This window comes from Trachypithecus francoisi, unplaced genomic scaffold, assembly GCF_009764315.1.
Source record: "Trachypithecus francoisi isolate TF-2019V2 unplaced genomic scaffold, Tfra_2.0 Lachesis_group21, whole genome shotgun sequence".
Lineage (NCBI taxonomy): Eukaryota > Metazoa > Chordata > Mammalia > Primates > Cercopithecidae > Trachypithecus > Trachypithecus francoisi.
Genome location: NW_022681467.1, coordinates 58,661,237 through 58,678,554, shown reverse-complemented (window position 1 = coordinate 58,678,554; position 17,318 = coordinate 58,661,237). Strand labels below are relative to the sequence as shown.

At 54.3% G+C, this 17,318-nt stretch overlaps 2 protein-coding genes across 3 annotated transcripts in view; one reads left to right on the top strand and one right to left on the bottom strand.

Annotated features, from left to right (window-relative positions):
- TCFL5 (transcription factor like 5) overlaps positions 1-2,828 on the top strand; it is a 22,036-nt gene extending 19,208 nt beyond the window's left edge. For both annotated transcript variants that reach the window (XM_033187028.1, XM_033187026.1), the window contains exon 6: positions 1,778-2,828. In XM_033187028.1, the coding sequence (XP_033042919.1) occupies positions 1,778-1,900 (123 nt within the window). In that variant the 3' untranslated portion in view covers positions 1,901-2,828. The remainder of the gene's footprint in view (positions 1-1,777) is intronic.
- COL9A3 (collagen type IX alpha 3 chain) overlaps positions 2,749-17,318 on the bottom strand; it is a 27,788-nt gene continuing 13,218 nt past the window's right edge. The window contains exons 20-32 of the mRNA XM_033187024.1: positions 17,069-17,113; positions 16,887-16,940; positions 16,749-16,802; positions 16,165-16,218; positions 15,992-16,063; positions 14,350-14,385; positions 13,424-13,468; positions 10,519-10,551; positions 10,137-10,283; positions 9,948-10,002; positions 9,214-9,396; positions 4,783-4,860; positions 2,749-3,301 (exon numbers count right to left, since the gene is read on the bottom strand). Coding sequence (XP_033042915.1) covers positions 3,111-3,301; positions 4,783-4,860; positions 9,214-9,396; positions 9,948-10,002; positions 10,137-10,283; positions 10,519-10,551; positions 13,424-13,468; positions 14,350-14,385; positions 15,992-16,063; positions 16,165-16,218; positions 16,749-16,802; positions 16,887-16,940; positions 17,069-17,113 — 1,047 coding nt within the window. The 3' untranslated portion in view covers positions 2,749-3,110. The remainder of the gene's footprint in view (positions 3,302-4,782; positions 4,861-9,213; positions 9,397-9,947; positions 10,003-10,136; positions 10,284-10,518; positions 10,552-13,423; positions 13,469-14,349; positions 14,386-15,991; positions 16,064-16,164; positions 16,219-16,748; positions 16,803-16,886; positions 16,941-17,068; positions 17,114-17,318) is intronic.

Genomic DNA, 17,318 nt, shown 5'->3' with positions numbered 1-17,318 from the left:
TGTCTGCAGTCAGCTCGTTTGAATCAGGGGCCAGACGTCGCATTTGGTTGATAGTTTTTAAATGTATCTTATCCCATAATAGCTCCCCCTTCCTTTCTTCCTCACCGCTCATTTGTTGAAAGGGAATGATTTGTCCTGTAGACGTTTCCACATTCTGCACTTGGCATACCCGTGGTGGTGGGCGCCTGTCATTGGGCCGTCACCTGCGCCTCTCTCTGCGTCTCGGTCTCTCCTTTGGGAGGTTGAGAAGTTTTGTAAAAGACAGGTGGTGTGACAGGAGCAAGTCCACCCCACCCCCACCCTGCTGGCAGGGTCTCCCCAAGGACAGAGCCATCTCAGCAAGCAGCACCTCCACCGTGCGGGCCTCAGAACCCTCCGTGTGTGGCAGTGCAGAGGGCAAGGGAGTCGCCCTGGGATGGGGGTAGATGCCCCGACTTGTTGATGGTTGAAACTTTTTAAAAGTTTATTTTTTTTTTGAGATGGAGTTTCACTCTTGTTGCCCAGGCTGGAGGGCAATGGCCTGATCTTGGTTCGCCGCAGCTTCTGCCTCCCAGGTTCAAGCGATTCTCCTGCCTCAGCCTCCTGAGTAGCTGGGACTGCAGGCATGTGCCACCACACCTGGCTAATTTTGTATTTTTAGTAAGAGACAGGGTTTCTCCATGCTGGTCAGATTGGCCTCAAACTCCCAACCTCAGGTGATCTGCCTGCCTCAGCCTCCCAAAGTACTGGGATTACAGGCATGAGCCACCGTGCCCGGCCTAATGGTTGAAACTTTTTAAAAATTTATTTTTGGCCGGGCGCGGTGGCTCAAGCCTGTAATCCCAGCACTTTGGGAGGCCGAGACGGGCGGATCACGAGGTCAGGAGATCAAGACCATCCTGGCTAACATGGCGAAACCCCGTCTCTACTAAAAAATACAAAAAACTAGCCGGGCGAGGTGGCGGGTGCCTGTAGTCCCAGCTACTCGGGAGGCTGAGGCAGAAGAATGGCGTAAACCCGGGAGGCGGAGCTTGCAGTGAGCTGAGATCCGGCCACTGCACTCCAGCCTGGGCGACAGAGCCAGACTCCGTCTCAAAAAAAAAAAAAAAAAAAAAAAAAAAAAAATTTATTTTTTTGAGACAGAGTTTCACTCTTGTTGCCCAGGCTGGAGTGTAATGGCATGATCTCGGCTCACTGCAACCTCCAACTCCCAGGCTCAAGAGATTCTCCTACCTCCACCTCCCAAGTAGCTGGGATCACAGGTGCTTGCCACCACGCCCAGCTAATTTTTGTATTTTTAGTAGAGACGGGGTTTCACTATGTTGGTCAGTCTGGTCTTGAACTCCTGACCTCAGGTGATCCACCCACCTCAGCCTCCCAAAGTGCTGGGATTACAGGCGTGAGCCACCGCGCCCGGCCTGAAACGTTTAGTATATACACTGTACCTTCTCTCAAATGCTGGGGTTACAGATTTATAGCTAGGGCCTGTTAATGGTTGGAACATTCATTATTGTGGTATATTTTACCACAATAATACAATGTGGCCAGACATTCTGAGTACTGGAAAAACTAAATAAAAGTACATGTACAGTGTAACTGCTATTTGAAAAAAAAAGTTCAAATCTGTTTATTACATAAACCCCATTGTGAAGTATGACCCAGGTTCATGAATGACACCTTAAAACAGCATATTTTAAAGTCATTTACGTGGCTTTTAATTTCAACCTTTTGCACTTTGGAAGATAGCAGTTTTCATGTCTATTAATTCAGTACATTAACCATCACTTCTTAACTTTAGGAATTTGAGAGTGTATTTTGCGGTAAAACTGGCCGAAGGCTAAAGCTGACCAGACCAGACTCCGTGGCGGCCTGTCCTGCACAGCAGAGTCTACAGAGTAGCCCCTCGATGGAGATCAAGTGATTGGACTGAACAGGAATCCTTTGGGAGTGAACAGCCATTCCTTTGTGATCTATGCACATTTTCCACAATCCTGGAACTCTGCTCGGATCGTCTGACTTGAAAAGGACGTGACTCAAGCTGACGGGACTCCAGTAGGGACTTTGAGAGCACATTTTGTAAAAATATTTATCTAGAACCAAATACTTATCCATGAATGTCCTCTTAGACCATTTGGGGATGAAGCCATCTGAATAATTAGTAAGCATTTTTTCAATGCCCTGATTCCATCATGTTTTCTTAACATGATAAAAAATTAACATCCCTTGTACTTTCTTTAATCTTAAAAAGTACACTGCTTTTTACTTATTGTACTTACATTTTAAATACGCCCCTTTAGCAATTGGAACGAGTTAAATTGTTAACTGAAAACAGTTTGGAAATTTTATTTCATTTGTTAGGTCACACCCCCTTGTAATGATTCCGAGTCGCGTGGTGGTGTACTGCCACATGCAGGCCCACTTTAAACCTTGGTGCTAAACATTTTCCAGATACTTGCTTTAAAGCTACTTTTCCACAAATGAAATACTGTAACAGTAGATGCTTAAATGCCCACATTTCCATATCGAGAGTCATTACTTTATGTGTAATAAACTGTGGTGTTTGGAATTGAGTTTTTACATGAGTGGCTTTATTTATCACAACAGGTAATAGCAATAGACGTTAGTGCAATACAAAGTCACCCTCAATAAATACTGTTAATTGGAGATGCAAGTTTGTACACAAAACATCAGACTACACCTTTGTATGGGAGAGAATTTACTGTACATTAAATTCTTTATTTTTTGTTACTCTGTAGCCAGTCATTAATCTGAAGATTTAATACATCATTTTATTGGGATGAGATCACAGTCTCTACACAAATGCTATGTAAACAAGTTACTGAATATTTTTCATCTCATGGAATTGTACACAATGTTTTATACAAACACCCCGCCTTCTCCCCAATGCTGGGCTTACATGTTTATTAGCTAGGGCCTTTTGAGGTATGCGCTCAGGCGACAGCCCGATGAGGGTGCTTGCTGGCAGGGCCCACACGTCCAGTCGGCGGCCAAGGGGCAGCTGGGGCGCTCACTCTCCTGGACGTCGCCAGCCTGCCACACCCCTGCTCCTTCATGACCGCCCACTGTGCTTCAGGCGTTCTTGTCACTTGCTTATTTCCTTACGTTGAATTTTATGAGCTTCTAGAGCCTGATTTTTCCCCGACCCCTCCTAACACGGCTCCTTGGCAAGCTGAGGTGTCGCAGATCCCCGGTGTCCCCTGGGCCCCAATGGCACCTGGACGCCCAGGATCTCCGGGAGGCCCAGGCTCGCCGGGAGCACCGTCCTGGCCATCCTTGCTGGTGCCGGGCACGCCTGGGGGTCCTTGGGACAGAGCAGAAGGGTGAGTTCAGCTGCAGCCGGGACTGAAAACAGGGGTACTTGGTGTCCAGCTGCGAGGCAGCCCTGCTCTTCCATCAGCCGTGGGGGGTCGGGGAGGCCGAGGGAACAGGGCGCACAAAGGCTCTCCGCGGGGCTGGCTGTCGGGAGTGCCCCGAGAAGGCCAGGCGTGGCTAGCCCCAGGCAAGGGCACGGAGCCGTCCTGAGGACACCCACACTCTGACTTACTCGGGTTTGGTGGGGGCTGTGTGAGTGAGGAGTGGATTTGTAGTGGGCAGGGGCCCGGGGTGGGGGCCCAGGGTGGCTTTGGTGAGTGATGACAGTGGAACCATGGGGGAAGGTGTGAGGGAAGAGGGAGTCAACCGCCTAAGTCGAGGTGTCAGAGCCATTCACTGAGATGTGGTGACAAAGTCCCGAATGGTGTGGTCATGGCACAGCTGGGAGGCTGCTGTCCATCAGCAAGCGCACCACAGATGCTGTTCAAAGCCACACAGGTGGAGAGATGCGGCTGGGGGCCCGGGACACCTGCGCATTGGGACACCAGGTAGAGGCAGACCTAGGTCAGCAAAGGAGAGCCCAGGAGCATGGGGCACCCAGAGAGCAGTGTGAGTGCATGGAGGAGAGGACAGGGCTCCAGGGCAACCAGGGAAAGGTGGGAGCGGGTGCCTTCTCGAAGACTGTTTGGGATCCTTCTCACCTGGGTGCACACATCCTTGAGGTCTAAGGCCTCCTGGTTTTGAGAAGGCACCAGGCTAAGGCAGGGGCGGGCAGGGGATGGCCTTTGCCAGGGATCCTGGCACACCTCCCTCCGTGACAAAGCATTTATTTTTGACATTAGAAATGGAAACATTCAATATATGCACGGGTCAATTAAGAGAAAATTCTGTCTGAATTTAACTGAAATAGATACTGAATAGCTTAAACAGAATCTAACCAAATCGACTGAGCTAAAATAGATCCAGGAGGATCTGCTTACTGATTAAACTTTTTTTTTTTTTTTGAGACGGAGTCTCGCTCTGTCGCCAGGCTGGAGGGCAGTGGTGCGATCTCGGCTCACTGCAACCTGCAACCTCTGCCTCCTGGGTTCAAGCGATTCTCCTGTCTCAGCCTTCCAAGTATCTGGGATTACAGGCACCCGCCACTATGCCCAGCTCATTTTTGTATTTTTAATACAGATGGGGTTCCACTATGTTGGCCAGGCTGGTCTCAACCTCCTGACCTCAGGTTATCCACCTGCCTCAGCCTCCGAAAGTGCTGGGATTACAGGTGTGAGCCACCGCGCCCATACATTAAACTTTTATGTATTACAGTGGTTACTCAGACAATTCCTAATCTTGCCTCTAAGATTGCTTTGCCAAGAGAAGAGGAAAAGAGACCCATTCGTAACCCAAGCACACCCCACATAAAGCTACAAGATGGCGGAGGAGATGCCACCCAGTGAAGCCGTGCTGGCCGCGCACTCGTACCTTGGGGCCCCTGGTCTCCGTCAGGCCCGTCCAGCCCTGCTCCTGCCACGCCTTTGTCTCCTCTGTCACCCTGGTTTCCTGTCACGAGGTGTGGACACGGACACATGGTTAGAGTATCTGTTGCAGCCACAGCACAGCGGTGTCTGATCGACTTTTCTTTTTTTTTTTTTTTTTTGAGACGGAGTCTCGCTCTGTCGCCCAGGCTGGAGTGCAGTGGCCGGATCTTGGCTCACTGCAAGCTCCGCCTCCCGGGTTCACGCCATTCTCCTGCCTCAGCCTCCCCAGTAGCTGGGACTACAGGCGCCCGCCACCTCGCCTGGCTAGTTTTTTTGTGTTTTTTAGTAGAGACGGGGTTTCACCGTGTTAGCCAGGATGGCTGATCGACTTTTGTAACAAACAGGGTTCCCGCTTTTTACCAAAGTACAGACGTCACACACAGGGCTTGACGGGGTCCGACAAGAGGGACCCACCTGTACACAGTCTTGTGCTGCAGGACGGCTGCAAGTCGACGACCCGCCGTATAGGCGATGGTGGTCCCATGAGATTATCATACCCAATTTTCACCATACCTTTCCTGTGTTTGGATGTGTTTAACACAGATACCCACCACTGTGTTAGACCCGCCCACAGGACCCAGCACAGTAACAGGCTGTGCAGGTCTGCAGCCATAAGCCCCAGGCTGCAGCCATAAGCACACGGCCCAGGGGTGAGGGAGGCCGGGCTTGCGCAAGTGAACTCAGATGTTCTCACAGCGAAACCGCCCAGTGGCACAGCGGTCAGAACATATGCCTGCTGCTGAGCCCTGCATGGCTGAACGACCTCCTGGACCTCCGGCAGCCAATTTGAATGGGATTTTAGTTTTGTTCAAAATATTTATGCCTATTAAGCAGTTGAGTATTTATTAATATTTTGTAATCCTATTTTAAATGATTTTCGACCCATGGGTCATCTAAGGGCATTTTCACGTCCCTCTAATTGCGTCATTCAAACCTTACGCCTGTGTTTTGCTGGGTGAGGAGAGGGGTGTGTTACCATCTTTTTTTTTTTTTTTTTTTTTTGAGGCGGAGTCTCGCTCTGTCGCCCAGGCTGGAGTGCAGTGGCCAGATCTCAGCTCACTGCAAGCTCCGCCTCCCGGGTTCACGCCATTCTCCTGCCTCAGCCTCCCGAGTAGCTGAGACTACAGGCGCCGCCACCTCGCCCGGCTAGTTTTTATATTTTTAGTAGAGACGGGGTTTCACCGTGTTAGCCAGGATGGTCTTGATCTCCTGACCTCGTGATCCGCCCGTCTCGGCCTCCCAAAGTGCTGGGATTACAGGCTTGAGCCACCGCGCCCGGCCATCTATTTTTTTTTGAGACGGGATCTCTCTCTGTTGCCCAGGCCAGAGTGCAGTGTTATGATCACAGCCCACTGCAGCCTCAACCTCCTGGACTCAAGGGATCCTCCCACTTCAGCCTCCTGAGTAGCTGGGATTACAGGCGTGCCACCATGCCCAGCTAATTTTATAGAGATTGGGTCTCACTGTATTGCCTCAGCTAGTCTTGAACTTCTGGCCTCAACACATCCTCTCGCCTCGGCCTCCCAAAGTGCTGGGATTCCAGGCTGAGCCACCACGCCCAGCCGTGTCAACCCTGGCTTTGTGTGCCCGGAAGCCACGAGGCTGGATGCATACAGGTCACTCTAGGATTTGCTCCCAGTAGAGTGAGCCTTTGTCAGCGCAGGGATCCCGTAAGGCAGGCAGCACCACAGAGCCGGTCTGTTTTGTCTGATGGTCATTGCGGCAGCACCAACTTTGTTTTGCTTGGTGTTTGTGTGTCTGTTTCACTTCTGCAATCCTGCTACCTTCTGAAATTGATGAGAAGCACAGGTGCCATTGGCGGTGCCAACGTTGAGGCAGTCACTGCCCATCTGCACATCACGCACGACCATGGGCGGGAGCAGTGCCCATGGCCTGGGAACTCGGGTGGGCCTCCCCAGCGGGGCAGCAGGCTTCAGTGGTCCCTGGTGCCCAGTGTGTCTGGCGTGAATGGCCCGACACTACGGGCTGACCTACTGTGCCCTTGGGCAGCAGAAGGCGGTCCTGTTGGTGCTCCTTTTCCAGGGAGGGGGCTCAAGGCACAGCAGTAACAGAGGCTTCCAAGCGAGGACCTGCAGTGGGTCCAAGAGTGCATTTATATTCACATTCAGTTCCCATGGTCAGCTCTGGGCATCGTGCCAGCTTCACTGACCACGGCCCGAGGCACCAAGCACCTCTCCAGGGAGTGGCTCCTGCCGCAGACGTGCCCATCTTCACAGGGCGCAAAAGTGCAGCTGTCCCAGAGGCCGGCCAGGATGGCCAGGATGGTCAGGACGGTCAGGCACATGGGTCACTGTGGTCTCTGCTCACTAATTCCACCACACCCCTCTCTGAGAACTGGTAATGGTCATTAATGTGCTTTTTGAATTTTCTTTTCTTTTTTCTTTTGAGACGAAGTCTTGCTCTGTTGCCCACGCTGGAGTGCAGTGGTGTGATCTCGGCTCACTGCAACCTCCACCTCCTGGGTTCAAGCGATTCTCCTGCCTCAGCCTCCTGAGTAGCTGGGATTACAGGCACGCGCCACCACGTCCAGCTAATTTTTGTATTTTTAGTAGAGATGGGATTTCACCATGTTGGTCAGGCTGGTCTCGAACTCCTGGCCTCAGGTGATCCACCCACCTCGGCCTCCCAAAGTGCTGGGATTACAGGCGTGAGCCACCGCGCCTGGCCTGAATTTTATTTTCAAAGTCTTGAAGGAGTCCAGGTCTCTATCTGGAGAAAATCTTATGTGGTCTCTTTCTGAAGATTGCAGTCCCTCATGTGGCATAAGACTCACCTAGATGGCCTGAGAAGGTCATAACTTAAAGAAGTTTCCAGGAAAACAGGAAGCTATTTGATAATTTGGACATAAGGACAACAAAATGAATTTGACACCGAAGTGCTGAAAATCTTCAATCTCAGTATCTTTAAAATAAGTGAAATAATATCACTAACTATGGAATACAACCACCTTGCTAAATAGTTCAATTTCGTCTCAGAGATGAAGACGAACTCGCAGAGTTAAGTTTCCTTTAGAAACGTTTTTCTTAAGCTATTTTTGGGAAGCAGGACATTATCTGGTCCGGAAGGTGGGATCCACTGGAATCGTGAGCTTTAAATCCTTCACTTGGGCTAAAGGGCAGCTGACCAGATGTCGCAGATGGAAGGCATCTTGACATTTAAAAATTCTGGTAAGGGTTCGTGTCCAACGGTTAACACAGTTGTGTGTCTTCCATGCCTCCAGACCTCCCCAGTTTATACCTGGGTACCTCAAAGCCTTTCTGGCAAGTCAGCACTGCCAGCCATGCACACAGCACAGCCGCATGGAGGATCAGCAGTTCATCAGCGAATGTCAGGGATTTTCGTCTTGTTTCTAAATTAAAGCTTTCTGTGTTCTTTATAGCCCTTAATATGGAGAGAACTTTGAGTTTCGTATGTTTGCCTTTTCCAACAGAAATTTTCACATGCTGCCAGTTTTCATGAAGGTGCATCTTGTCAATATAAATGCAACTCTGACTTATTCATTCCTCACATTTTATTTTTTTGAGACAGAGTTTCGCTCTTTTTGCCCATGCCAGAGTGCAATGGCGTGATCTAAGCTCACTGCAGCCTCCGCCTTCCAGGTTCAAGCGATTCTCCTGCCTCAGCCTCCCGAGTACCTGGGATTACAGGTGCATGCCACCATATCCGGCTAATTTTGTATTTTTAGTAGAGACGGGGTTTTACCACATTGGCCAGGCTGGTCTTGAACTCCTGACTTCTTGTAATCCACCTGCCTTGGCCTCCCAAAGTGCTGGGATTACAGGCATGAGCCACCGCATCCGGCCATTCCTTTTTTTTTTTTTTTTTATGGAGACGCCAGTCAAGCTGGAGTGCAATGGTGCAAACTCAGCTCACTGCAACCTCTGCCTCTGGGTTTCGAGAGATTCTCCTGCCTCAGTCTCCTGAGTAGCTGGGATTACAGGCGTGTGCCACCAGGCCCGGCTAATTTTTGTATTTTTAGTAGAGACGGGGTTTCACCATATTGGTCAGGCTGGTCTGGAACTCCTGACCTTGTGATCTGCCCACCTTGGCCTCCAAAAGTGCTGGGATTCCAGGCGGGAGCCACTGCCCGGCCTTCGCCACAGTTTTAATCAACCTCTCCCTGCCAAATATTGTTCTAATGGTATTTGAGAAAAATATCACATTTTAAAAATGTTCCAGTTCCCACAGGATTACTAAGGCGTTAACTGCGCTAGGCCCCAAAATATGAGGGGCCCCTGCCTTCTGGGAATTACCACTGAGGGCGCTTGGCAGGCACCAGAAGCAGCGCCTACTAACAAGTCAGTCTCAAGGATTTTTACAGCAGGGTGACCGTATCGTGGGGTCGACCACTCACCTCTGGGCCCGGGGTCTCCCAGCTCCCCAGTGGGACCGCGGTATCCGGGGGGTCCTCGAGCGCCAGGGTGACCAATGGAGCCTGGAGGTCCTGGGGGTCCAGGGGGGCCAGCTGGACCGGGCCGGCCAATGGACCCTGGTGCCAAAGGCTTCCTCAGGTGCGTGGCTAACTGTGCAATTTGTTCTTCGGGAAAACAAGGGCGCAGACGTTTACTTGAGAGAGGATCATCAAAAGTATTGTTACGTAAAGCCTAAAATATCTACAGAGTGCTGCCTTCCAGAAGGAAGTTTTCCTTCTGATTGATGGAAAATGGTTTAACTGCTTTGGGGTGATGAAGGCCGGAGCTAGAAAGGACCCCCCCAACCCCTTGGAGCCTGAGAAGCCTGAGAGAGGGAAGGTGAAGGAAGTGCCCTTGAGGGTGTCCGGGGACCTGCCCTGCCAGCCACAGGGGTACACTCCGCTGTTCTTGTACCCATCGCATTCAGTAGACTTTAGGGCGTCTGCTGCGTGCCGGGCATCTGGTTGAATCCGGGGCCGGAGAGTGGGCCATCCTCTGGTGCAGAGGACGGGCAGACGCCAAGGCGGACGTGGACCCCCAAGGGCTAACAGGCAGGGTGAGTGCTAGCGGCTCAGTCGGGCTGGAAAGTGGTGGTGCGAAGGCTGTGTGTAGCCCCAGGCACGGGAACCCCAGGTGGGGACAGGCCCTGCCGCAGCCGTGCAGGTGTCTGACTTACCGCTGATCAGCTCCCCACACAGCTCCCTGATGTGCTGCTCGCTGGCCTCCTTCCCCTGGAATTCACCCCACACATTCGTCAGCATGCGGGCGGCAGCCTCTGTAAGGCCTTCCCACCATCATCCCGCAAAGTAACTTCCTTCGGAAAAAACACGATCTCAATCCTGTGAAAGCTGGAAAAGCGACGTACCGGAACGCCCGGCTTTCCCGTGATGCCAGGAACACCCTGGACGCCCTGGAGGCCCAGAGGACCGGGGGGCCCGGGGACACCCTGAACGCCGCTGGTGCCGTTAGGACCCTGGATGCCTTTAGGGCCCAGCTCCCCTCGACTGCCAGACTGCAGAGAAACAGAGGAAGGCGGGTCAGGGGCGAGCCCAGGAGCCCAGACCCACCCTGATATGCTCTTTTCCTGGCCGGCACGGAGCCATCTTACCCAGCCTTGACCAGAGCAAGCTTTTTTACAATCTCAGAACTGAGCAGTGCCCTGCAGGACTGCCTGGTTGCCCAGCAGTGGGCAGGAAGCCAGCAGGCACCCACAGATTGTGTCGTCGGAACAGTTGCCGGGCACTCACCTCTCCCTTGGGTCCGACCGGACCGCTGGGACCCTGAGGAGAAAAGAGTTGTGTGTTTTAACTAAGTGTGTATTGTTGGGTGGGTGGGAAGTAGCCAGTCGAGGATAAAACAAATCAACTCATCCATACACCTGCTATTAGACTACATCCAAATATTGACAGTGGTTCCTTCCTTCTGTTCTTCTATATACATTTTTTATATTGCTGTGATTGTGTTGATTGATTGAAGCTTTTTAAAAACTTACTTTCCCGGGAAGAGTGACTGTGGTAGCTGTGCGGTGCTATCTCCTACACACGCTTACTTCGTTTCCATTCCTTTTTCTTACTAACATGCCTAATGCTAGGCTGAACCTCTCTGCCCTAAAACCCTGGAACCCCCTCCAGCCAGGTCCTCAGGAATGACTGGCCGCAGGTGCGTCAACACACAGTCGGCTGGGTTGAATGTCTCCTCCAAAACACATGCTGGAATTGAAGGGCCACTGCGATGCTGTTAAGAGGTGGGGCCTTGGCCGGGCGCGGTGGCTTAAGCCTGTGATCCCAACACTTTGGGAGGCCGAGACGGGCGGATCACGAGGTCAGGAGATTGAGACCATCCTGGCTAACACGGTGAAACCCCGTCTCTGCTAAAAAATACAAAAAAACTAGCCGGGTGAGGTGGCAGGTGCCTGTAGTCCCAGCTACTCAGGAGGCTGAGGCAGGAGAATGGCGTAAACCCGGGAGGCGGAGCTTGCAGTGAGCTGAGATCCGGCCACTGTACTCCAGCCTGGGCGACAGAGCGAGATTCCATCTCAAAAAAAAAAAAAAAAAGGTGGGGCCTTTAAGAGGTGATTAGGCTTGAGAGCTCTGCTCTCCGGAGTAGACTAACGCCATTGTCTCCACAGTGGGTTTCTCATGAAAAGGATGGTTTGGGCCCCTTCCCCCGCTCTGGCACCTCCTCTCAGCCCTTCTGCCTTCTACCAGGGAATGACGCAGTGGGGAGGCCCTCGAGGGATGTGCCCCTCGGTCTGGGCTTCCCAGCCTCCAGAACTAGGAGCCACATGAATCTCTTTTCCTTGTAATTACCCACGCTGTGGTGTTCTGTTACAGCAGCAGAAAACGGACTGACACAGCCTAACCACACATCTGAGGGACCAACCGGACCCGGTACCATGCCCCACTGAGGCCAGGAGGGTTGGGGTCACCTCACACAGCCCAACCGTGCGAGTAGCTGACAGCAAAGCCTTAGGTTTCCCGAAATGCCTGCCAGGGGCTCTGCCCCTCACCCCACAAGCAACAGTAGCCAGGTAGGGCAGCTTCTGGGATTCCAGGGTCCATTTGTCAGGGTTGTCTAAGAATTCACTAAATGGGCCAGGCGCGGTGGCTCATGCCTGTAATCCCAGCACTTTGGGAGGCCAAGGCCGGCGGATCACAAGGTCAGGAGTTTCAGACCAGCCTGACCACCACCATGGTGCAACCCTGTGTCTACTAAATACAAAAATTAGCCAGGTGTGGTAGTAGGCACCTGTAGTCCCAGCTACTCGGGAGGCTGAGGCAGGAGAATGGCTTAAACACAGGAGGCGGAGGTTGCAGTGAGCTGAGATCCCACCACTGCACTCCAGCCTGGGGACAGAGTAAGACTCCGTCTCAAAAAAAAGTTAAAAAAAGAATTCACTACACAAAACACATACAACTGAGATCTTTTGGCCAGAGGCACAGAAAGTTCACATGGGGCTGCGGGGGTCTGCCAGAGACTGGGGTCCCTGAGGCTAGGCTGCTTCTGTTTCACCCAATCACAAAGGAAAGACTTAATCATAGATTAAAAACCCTGGCCTCGGGAAAGCCAGAAAGGCCTTCCTTCCCTCGGACGCATGACTGCTCCATTTGTTACCTCCAGAAGGAGAAATGTGTCTATTAAGGGACTCAAACAAGAACCTAATTTTATGCTTCACCTGAGTTTCAGGCCCGTGGAAGTGGAGTTTTCTTCAGTTAAAACCCAGCTGTGGGCCTGGCGCGGCGGCTCACGCCTGTAATCCCAGCACTTTCGGAGGCCAAGGCGGGTAGATCACCTGAGGTCAGGAGTTTGAGACTAGCCTGGCCGACATGGTGAAACCCCATCTCTACTAAAAATACAAAAATTAGGCCAGGCACGGTCGCTCGCACCTGTATTCTCAGCACTTTGGAAGGCCGAAGTGGGCAGATTGCCTGAGGTCGGGAATTCGAGACCAGTCTGGCCGGCATGGTGAAACCCTGTCTCTACTAAAAATACAAAAATTAGCCGGGTGTGGTGGCAGGTACCTGTAATCCCAGCTATTCAGGAAGCTGAGGCAAGAGAATCGCTTGAACTAGGGAGGTTGCAGTGAGCTGAGATCGCGTCACTGCATTCCAGCCTGGGCAAAAGAGCGAGGCTCCGTCTCAAAAACAAACAAACAAACAAACACCCCCCCCCCACCCAGAAAACATAAAAAATTAGTCGGCTGCGGGAGGGCCTGTAATCCTGGCTACTCGGGAGGCTGGGGCAGGAAAATTGCTTGAACCAAGGAGGCAGAGGCTGCAGTAAGCCGAGATCGCGCCACTGTGCTCCAGCCTGGGCAACAGAGCAAAACTTCGTCTCAAAAAAAAAGCCCCCCAAAAAAACAAAAACAAGAAAACAAAACAAAAACGCCGCTGTGACTGCTTCAGGCAGGTGCCACTCCCCGGGGCAGAGTGCGGGAGCCCCACAGGTCTGACCGGGTCAGGTCAGACTTCAGAGCCGCCTCGCTTTCCTGCCAGGGCCTCTGCCCGACCCTGCCCCATCCCCACGCTGCCCAGCAGAGCTGCAGATCTTCCACGGAGAGCTGCAGATTTTGACCCTGTCCCCAGGACTGCTCCCCGGCCACAGTGACGACCTCGCTCCCAGCTATTGGTGACAGTGAGGTGACCTACTCACCAGTTCTCCTTTCTCCCCAGGAACACCGTCGGAACCTGCAATGCCCTGAAAACAATACACCCCAAAGTTAAAAGAGCTGCTGATGCGTGAGTAGAGACTTCATGCCTTAAACTCCCTGCTCTCAAGCCTCCGTGGGTGTAAAGTTCATCCTGAGGTCCAGGCCAAAGGCCCAGGCCCCAGGGCTGCCTTTTCATCAGCTCCAAAGGCAGCCCAGGACCCTGCCTTGGGAGACCTGCAGGCAGAGGCGGGGCCAAAAAAACGGAAGACATTTGTTTGCATAATGAGGCTTTTCTGCCAAGTAGAACCTAGGGTGGGGGTTCGATTGCTGCAGGCCCTCCAGCTGTATGGAAAGGCCTTGTGCCCAGAAGTGAGAGCACTGCAGAGGAGCCACAAAAACCACCGCCCCACGCACCCAGACAGGCAGTGCAGGAGGGCAGGGCAGCCACGACCACGGCCCCACCCTGACACTTTTCCAGAGAGAAAAGTGCTTGGAAGAGTAGAAATGCATTTCGAATCTGCCTGCAAAACACACATGCAGAGCCTAGCCCCTTCCCTCTGTTAGTTCTCCAAAAGGACAACAGGAAACACCTCGGTCCTTAGGAGGGTCCCTATTGGTGCCTCCTGTACCAGAAGTAGCTGCTGTTGCACCCAGGACCATGCAGGGACACTCTGGCCAGCCATCTGCACCCAGGAAGGCAGCGGGGCACGCTGGGGCATGCCTGGGGGCTGGGTGCCCAGTGCTGTTGTCGCTGTCCTAAGCAGGAGTGGCAGGAGCCAGAAAGGGCGACCGACGGAGACAGCAAGAGGAGAAAGGAGGCTCAGCATCCCTAAAACACAGCCAGGGCCAGAGCCAGGGCAGGCAGAGTCTGGGAGAAGCTGTGCAGCTTTGCCATCATTCCTTTTGCCCCGGCCTGCGCCCAGCTCACCTGGTCTCCCTTAGGGCCTGCGGTGCCTCCCGGACCCTGGGAGTGGAGAAAAGGCTCTGGATTAGAGGAATGACAGGAATCCCTAAAGTAAGCCTGCCCTGGGCCCAGAAATGGTAAACACCTCCCCACATCCCCATCTGTGCTGTACAAAGGGCTTCTGTGAACACAGGCTCCCAGACACAGGCCCAGAGACCAAGGTCCGGTTCACAGCCTCTGGGCCCGATGGCTCTGTCCAGTCTCCCCTTGTGGGTAGTGCAGTCCCGTTAGGTTTGGCATTGTCTGTAGCACCCGTGAATTCGTGCGGGTATTTTTGCGCAATCGCAGGATAATTCCATCACAGTGGAGTCAAAGATGCAAAAGCTCAGCTAATCACCTTCCCCTGGGACTGTGAAATTAGGACATGTCCGGGAGTTGCTATGAACCCCTTTAAAAAACGTCCACGTGCTCACATGGCCGTGTAAGTGAGAACTTGCCCAAGGGGCAGAAAAGCAGGAGGCTTTCCTGTGAGTTTAAAGCAAAAGGGAAATTCAGCCACCAGGCCCCACCCACACCTGGGACAGGCGCAGTACCCGCAGGGCAAGTGCCAGCCCTGACATCTCTCGGAGGCCCTGAGGTTGCTGGCATGGCCCCCACCTCTGGAATGTCCTGCCTGGAGGCTAGAGAACAGCCCGCTATTTCCCATGGGGCGGTGGTGTCTACAGCCCTGGCCACCACCCTGGAATGACCATCACCCTGGAGGCATGGGCATCTGTAGCTGTGTCCTGGTGGCTTCTCAGGATTCACGTCTAAAAAGGGGCCTGTCTGCAGGGCAGAGGTGGCCACAGCAGGCACACGAGGTCCCCAGGGACCTGGTGGAGCGTGGCTGGGGCCCAGACCAGACCCATAGGCTCCTCCCAGTGAGCTGGGGCCCTGGGCAGGCCATGTCCCCCTTCTGCCCGGACCCCCAAGGAGCCAACGCTGCAGCTGCTGCAAGACCAGCAGGAAAAAGTCTTGACGAGGTAGAAACTGTGACTGTTGCAGTCACTTGGGACTTGGTGTTCAAACCCATCTTATAGCAGCGCAATCCTCTGTCAATGGTGCCTCCCCAGACACTGCAGGCAGGAGCAGGCCTGGCTCCTGGAGCCTCAGCCTCCACTGAGGAATGAGCACTGCCTGTGTACAGGTCACCCGCCAGGTCCCCTGCCAGGCCTCTACACAGGGCAGGAGGCAGAGCCCAGGCTCCTGCAGCCGCCCACCCACAAGGAACACCACATGGAAGGTCAGAGGGGCCGAAGGCGCCACAGTTGGGGCCGATGCCACTGCCTCCACCATGCAGGGAGACACTGCCCATGGTCAGAATTGCCACCGGGAGCTATGAGGGCCTCTCCCTGTCTGCGTCCCAGGGCACTGTGGTAGGGGGTGGGGGACTGTGGTAGGGGGTGGAGACTGTGGTAGGGGGTGGGGGACTGTGGTAGGGGGTGGGGGACTGTGGTAGGGGGTGGGGGACTGTGGTGGGGGTGGAGACTGTGGTAGGGGGTGGAGACTGTGGTAGGGGGTGGGGGACTGTGGTAGGGGGTGGGGGACTGTGGTAGGGGGTGGGGGGATTGCGGTAGGGGGTGGGGGTGGGGGCACAGGGGTGCTTCCTGCTGAGAGGGCCACTTACCCGGTCGCCCACATCACCTCGGAGGCCCTGGGGGCCTGGAAGGCCGGGGTCTCCCGTGCTGCCCTTCCGGCCCTGGGGAGGGAGGTCCTGGCTCATCAGTGCCCGTACCCTGTCGGGTCTCACCCATCTGGGTGTGCCGCCCCCTGTTAGGCCCTTGCCCCAACCTCACCCACCTGGAAGCCTCGGATGCCAGGGGCTCCAGGAGGGCCTTGCGGGCCGAGGGCCCCCTGGAAGACAAAGGTGAGGTGTGAGCGGATGTCTCAGGGTTCCAGGAGCCCCCAAGAGGTCCCAGGGAGCCTGGCTTGGCCTCCCCCCAGAGCTGGGTGGACACTGGAGCCAGTTCTAAGCCACCTGGCTGGATTGCTGGGGACAGAGGCAGGGCTACCTCCCAGGGCAGTTTAGGGGGTCTCAGAACTCAGGCATGCCCTGGACCCAATTTGTCAGGCCAGACTCGGGGCCAGGCACCCATGCCCATGGCTCCCCTGACCAGGGTCCTGTGCTGTCATCTCAGTCTACGGGCCACAAGGCTAGGCTCGGCATAGAGGGCTTGAAAACAGGGCAGCTCCGGCCTGGCCCGGACCATCTCCCAGTGGGCGAGGGACACGAAGGCAGGGCCCCACACCTCCCGGCATCCTCAGCTTTTGTGAGCCTGGCTCATCAAGGCAACCAAATGCCACCTCGGCCTGCTCAGAAACTGGGCCCATGTGCCAATGGCTCAGTGCTAACCCCCAACCCAGGGCCACATCCCTGCACTCACCGCTGAGCCCCGGTGGCCAGCCTCACCGCGCTCCCCAGGCATGCCAACATCTCCCTACAGGGAAGGGAAGGAGGGTGTGAGGGCAGGGCCTGCACACATGCGAGATGGGGTGGGGTCTGGGGCGCCACAGATACTCACAGGGACGCCTGGCTCTCCCGAGGGGCCAGCCTCACCCAGCTCCCCAGCTCTGCCCTGCAGGGAAAGGAAAGCTGTGAGTGCCTGCCTGCACCTGCATTGGGGCCAGGTCACTGGCCTCCCGGCCCCTCGCCTCCCGCCCTCTCGCCTCCCCTTGCAGAGAGAAAGCGGCTGCAGCCACATACCCTTTCTCCCTTCTCGCCTTTGGACCCTGCTCGTCCGGGGAGGCCCTGCCAGGAGAGAGTTTGAGGTCAGGCCTGCCGGTCAGGGCAATGTGCACACAGGCAGGGTGCAGGGGCCAGAGTGAGTGCACCCAAAGGGCAGGGCTGACTTCTCCCAGCCTTGTCGACCTTACGTGCAGCTTTGAGAGCTTCCCTGGCCTTGGATGCAGGAGCCCCTACTCAGGGCCCCTGGGGGTGATGACTGCACGGCATC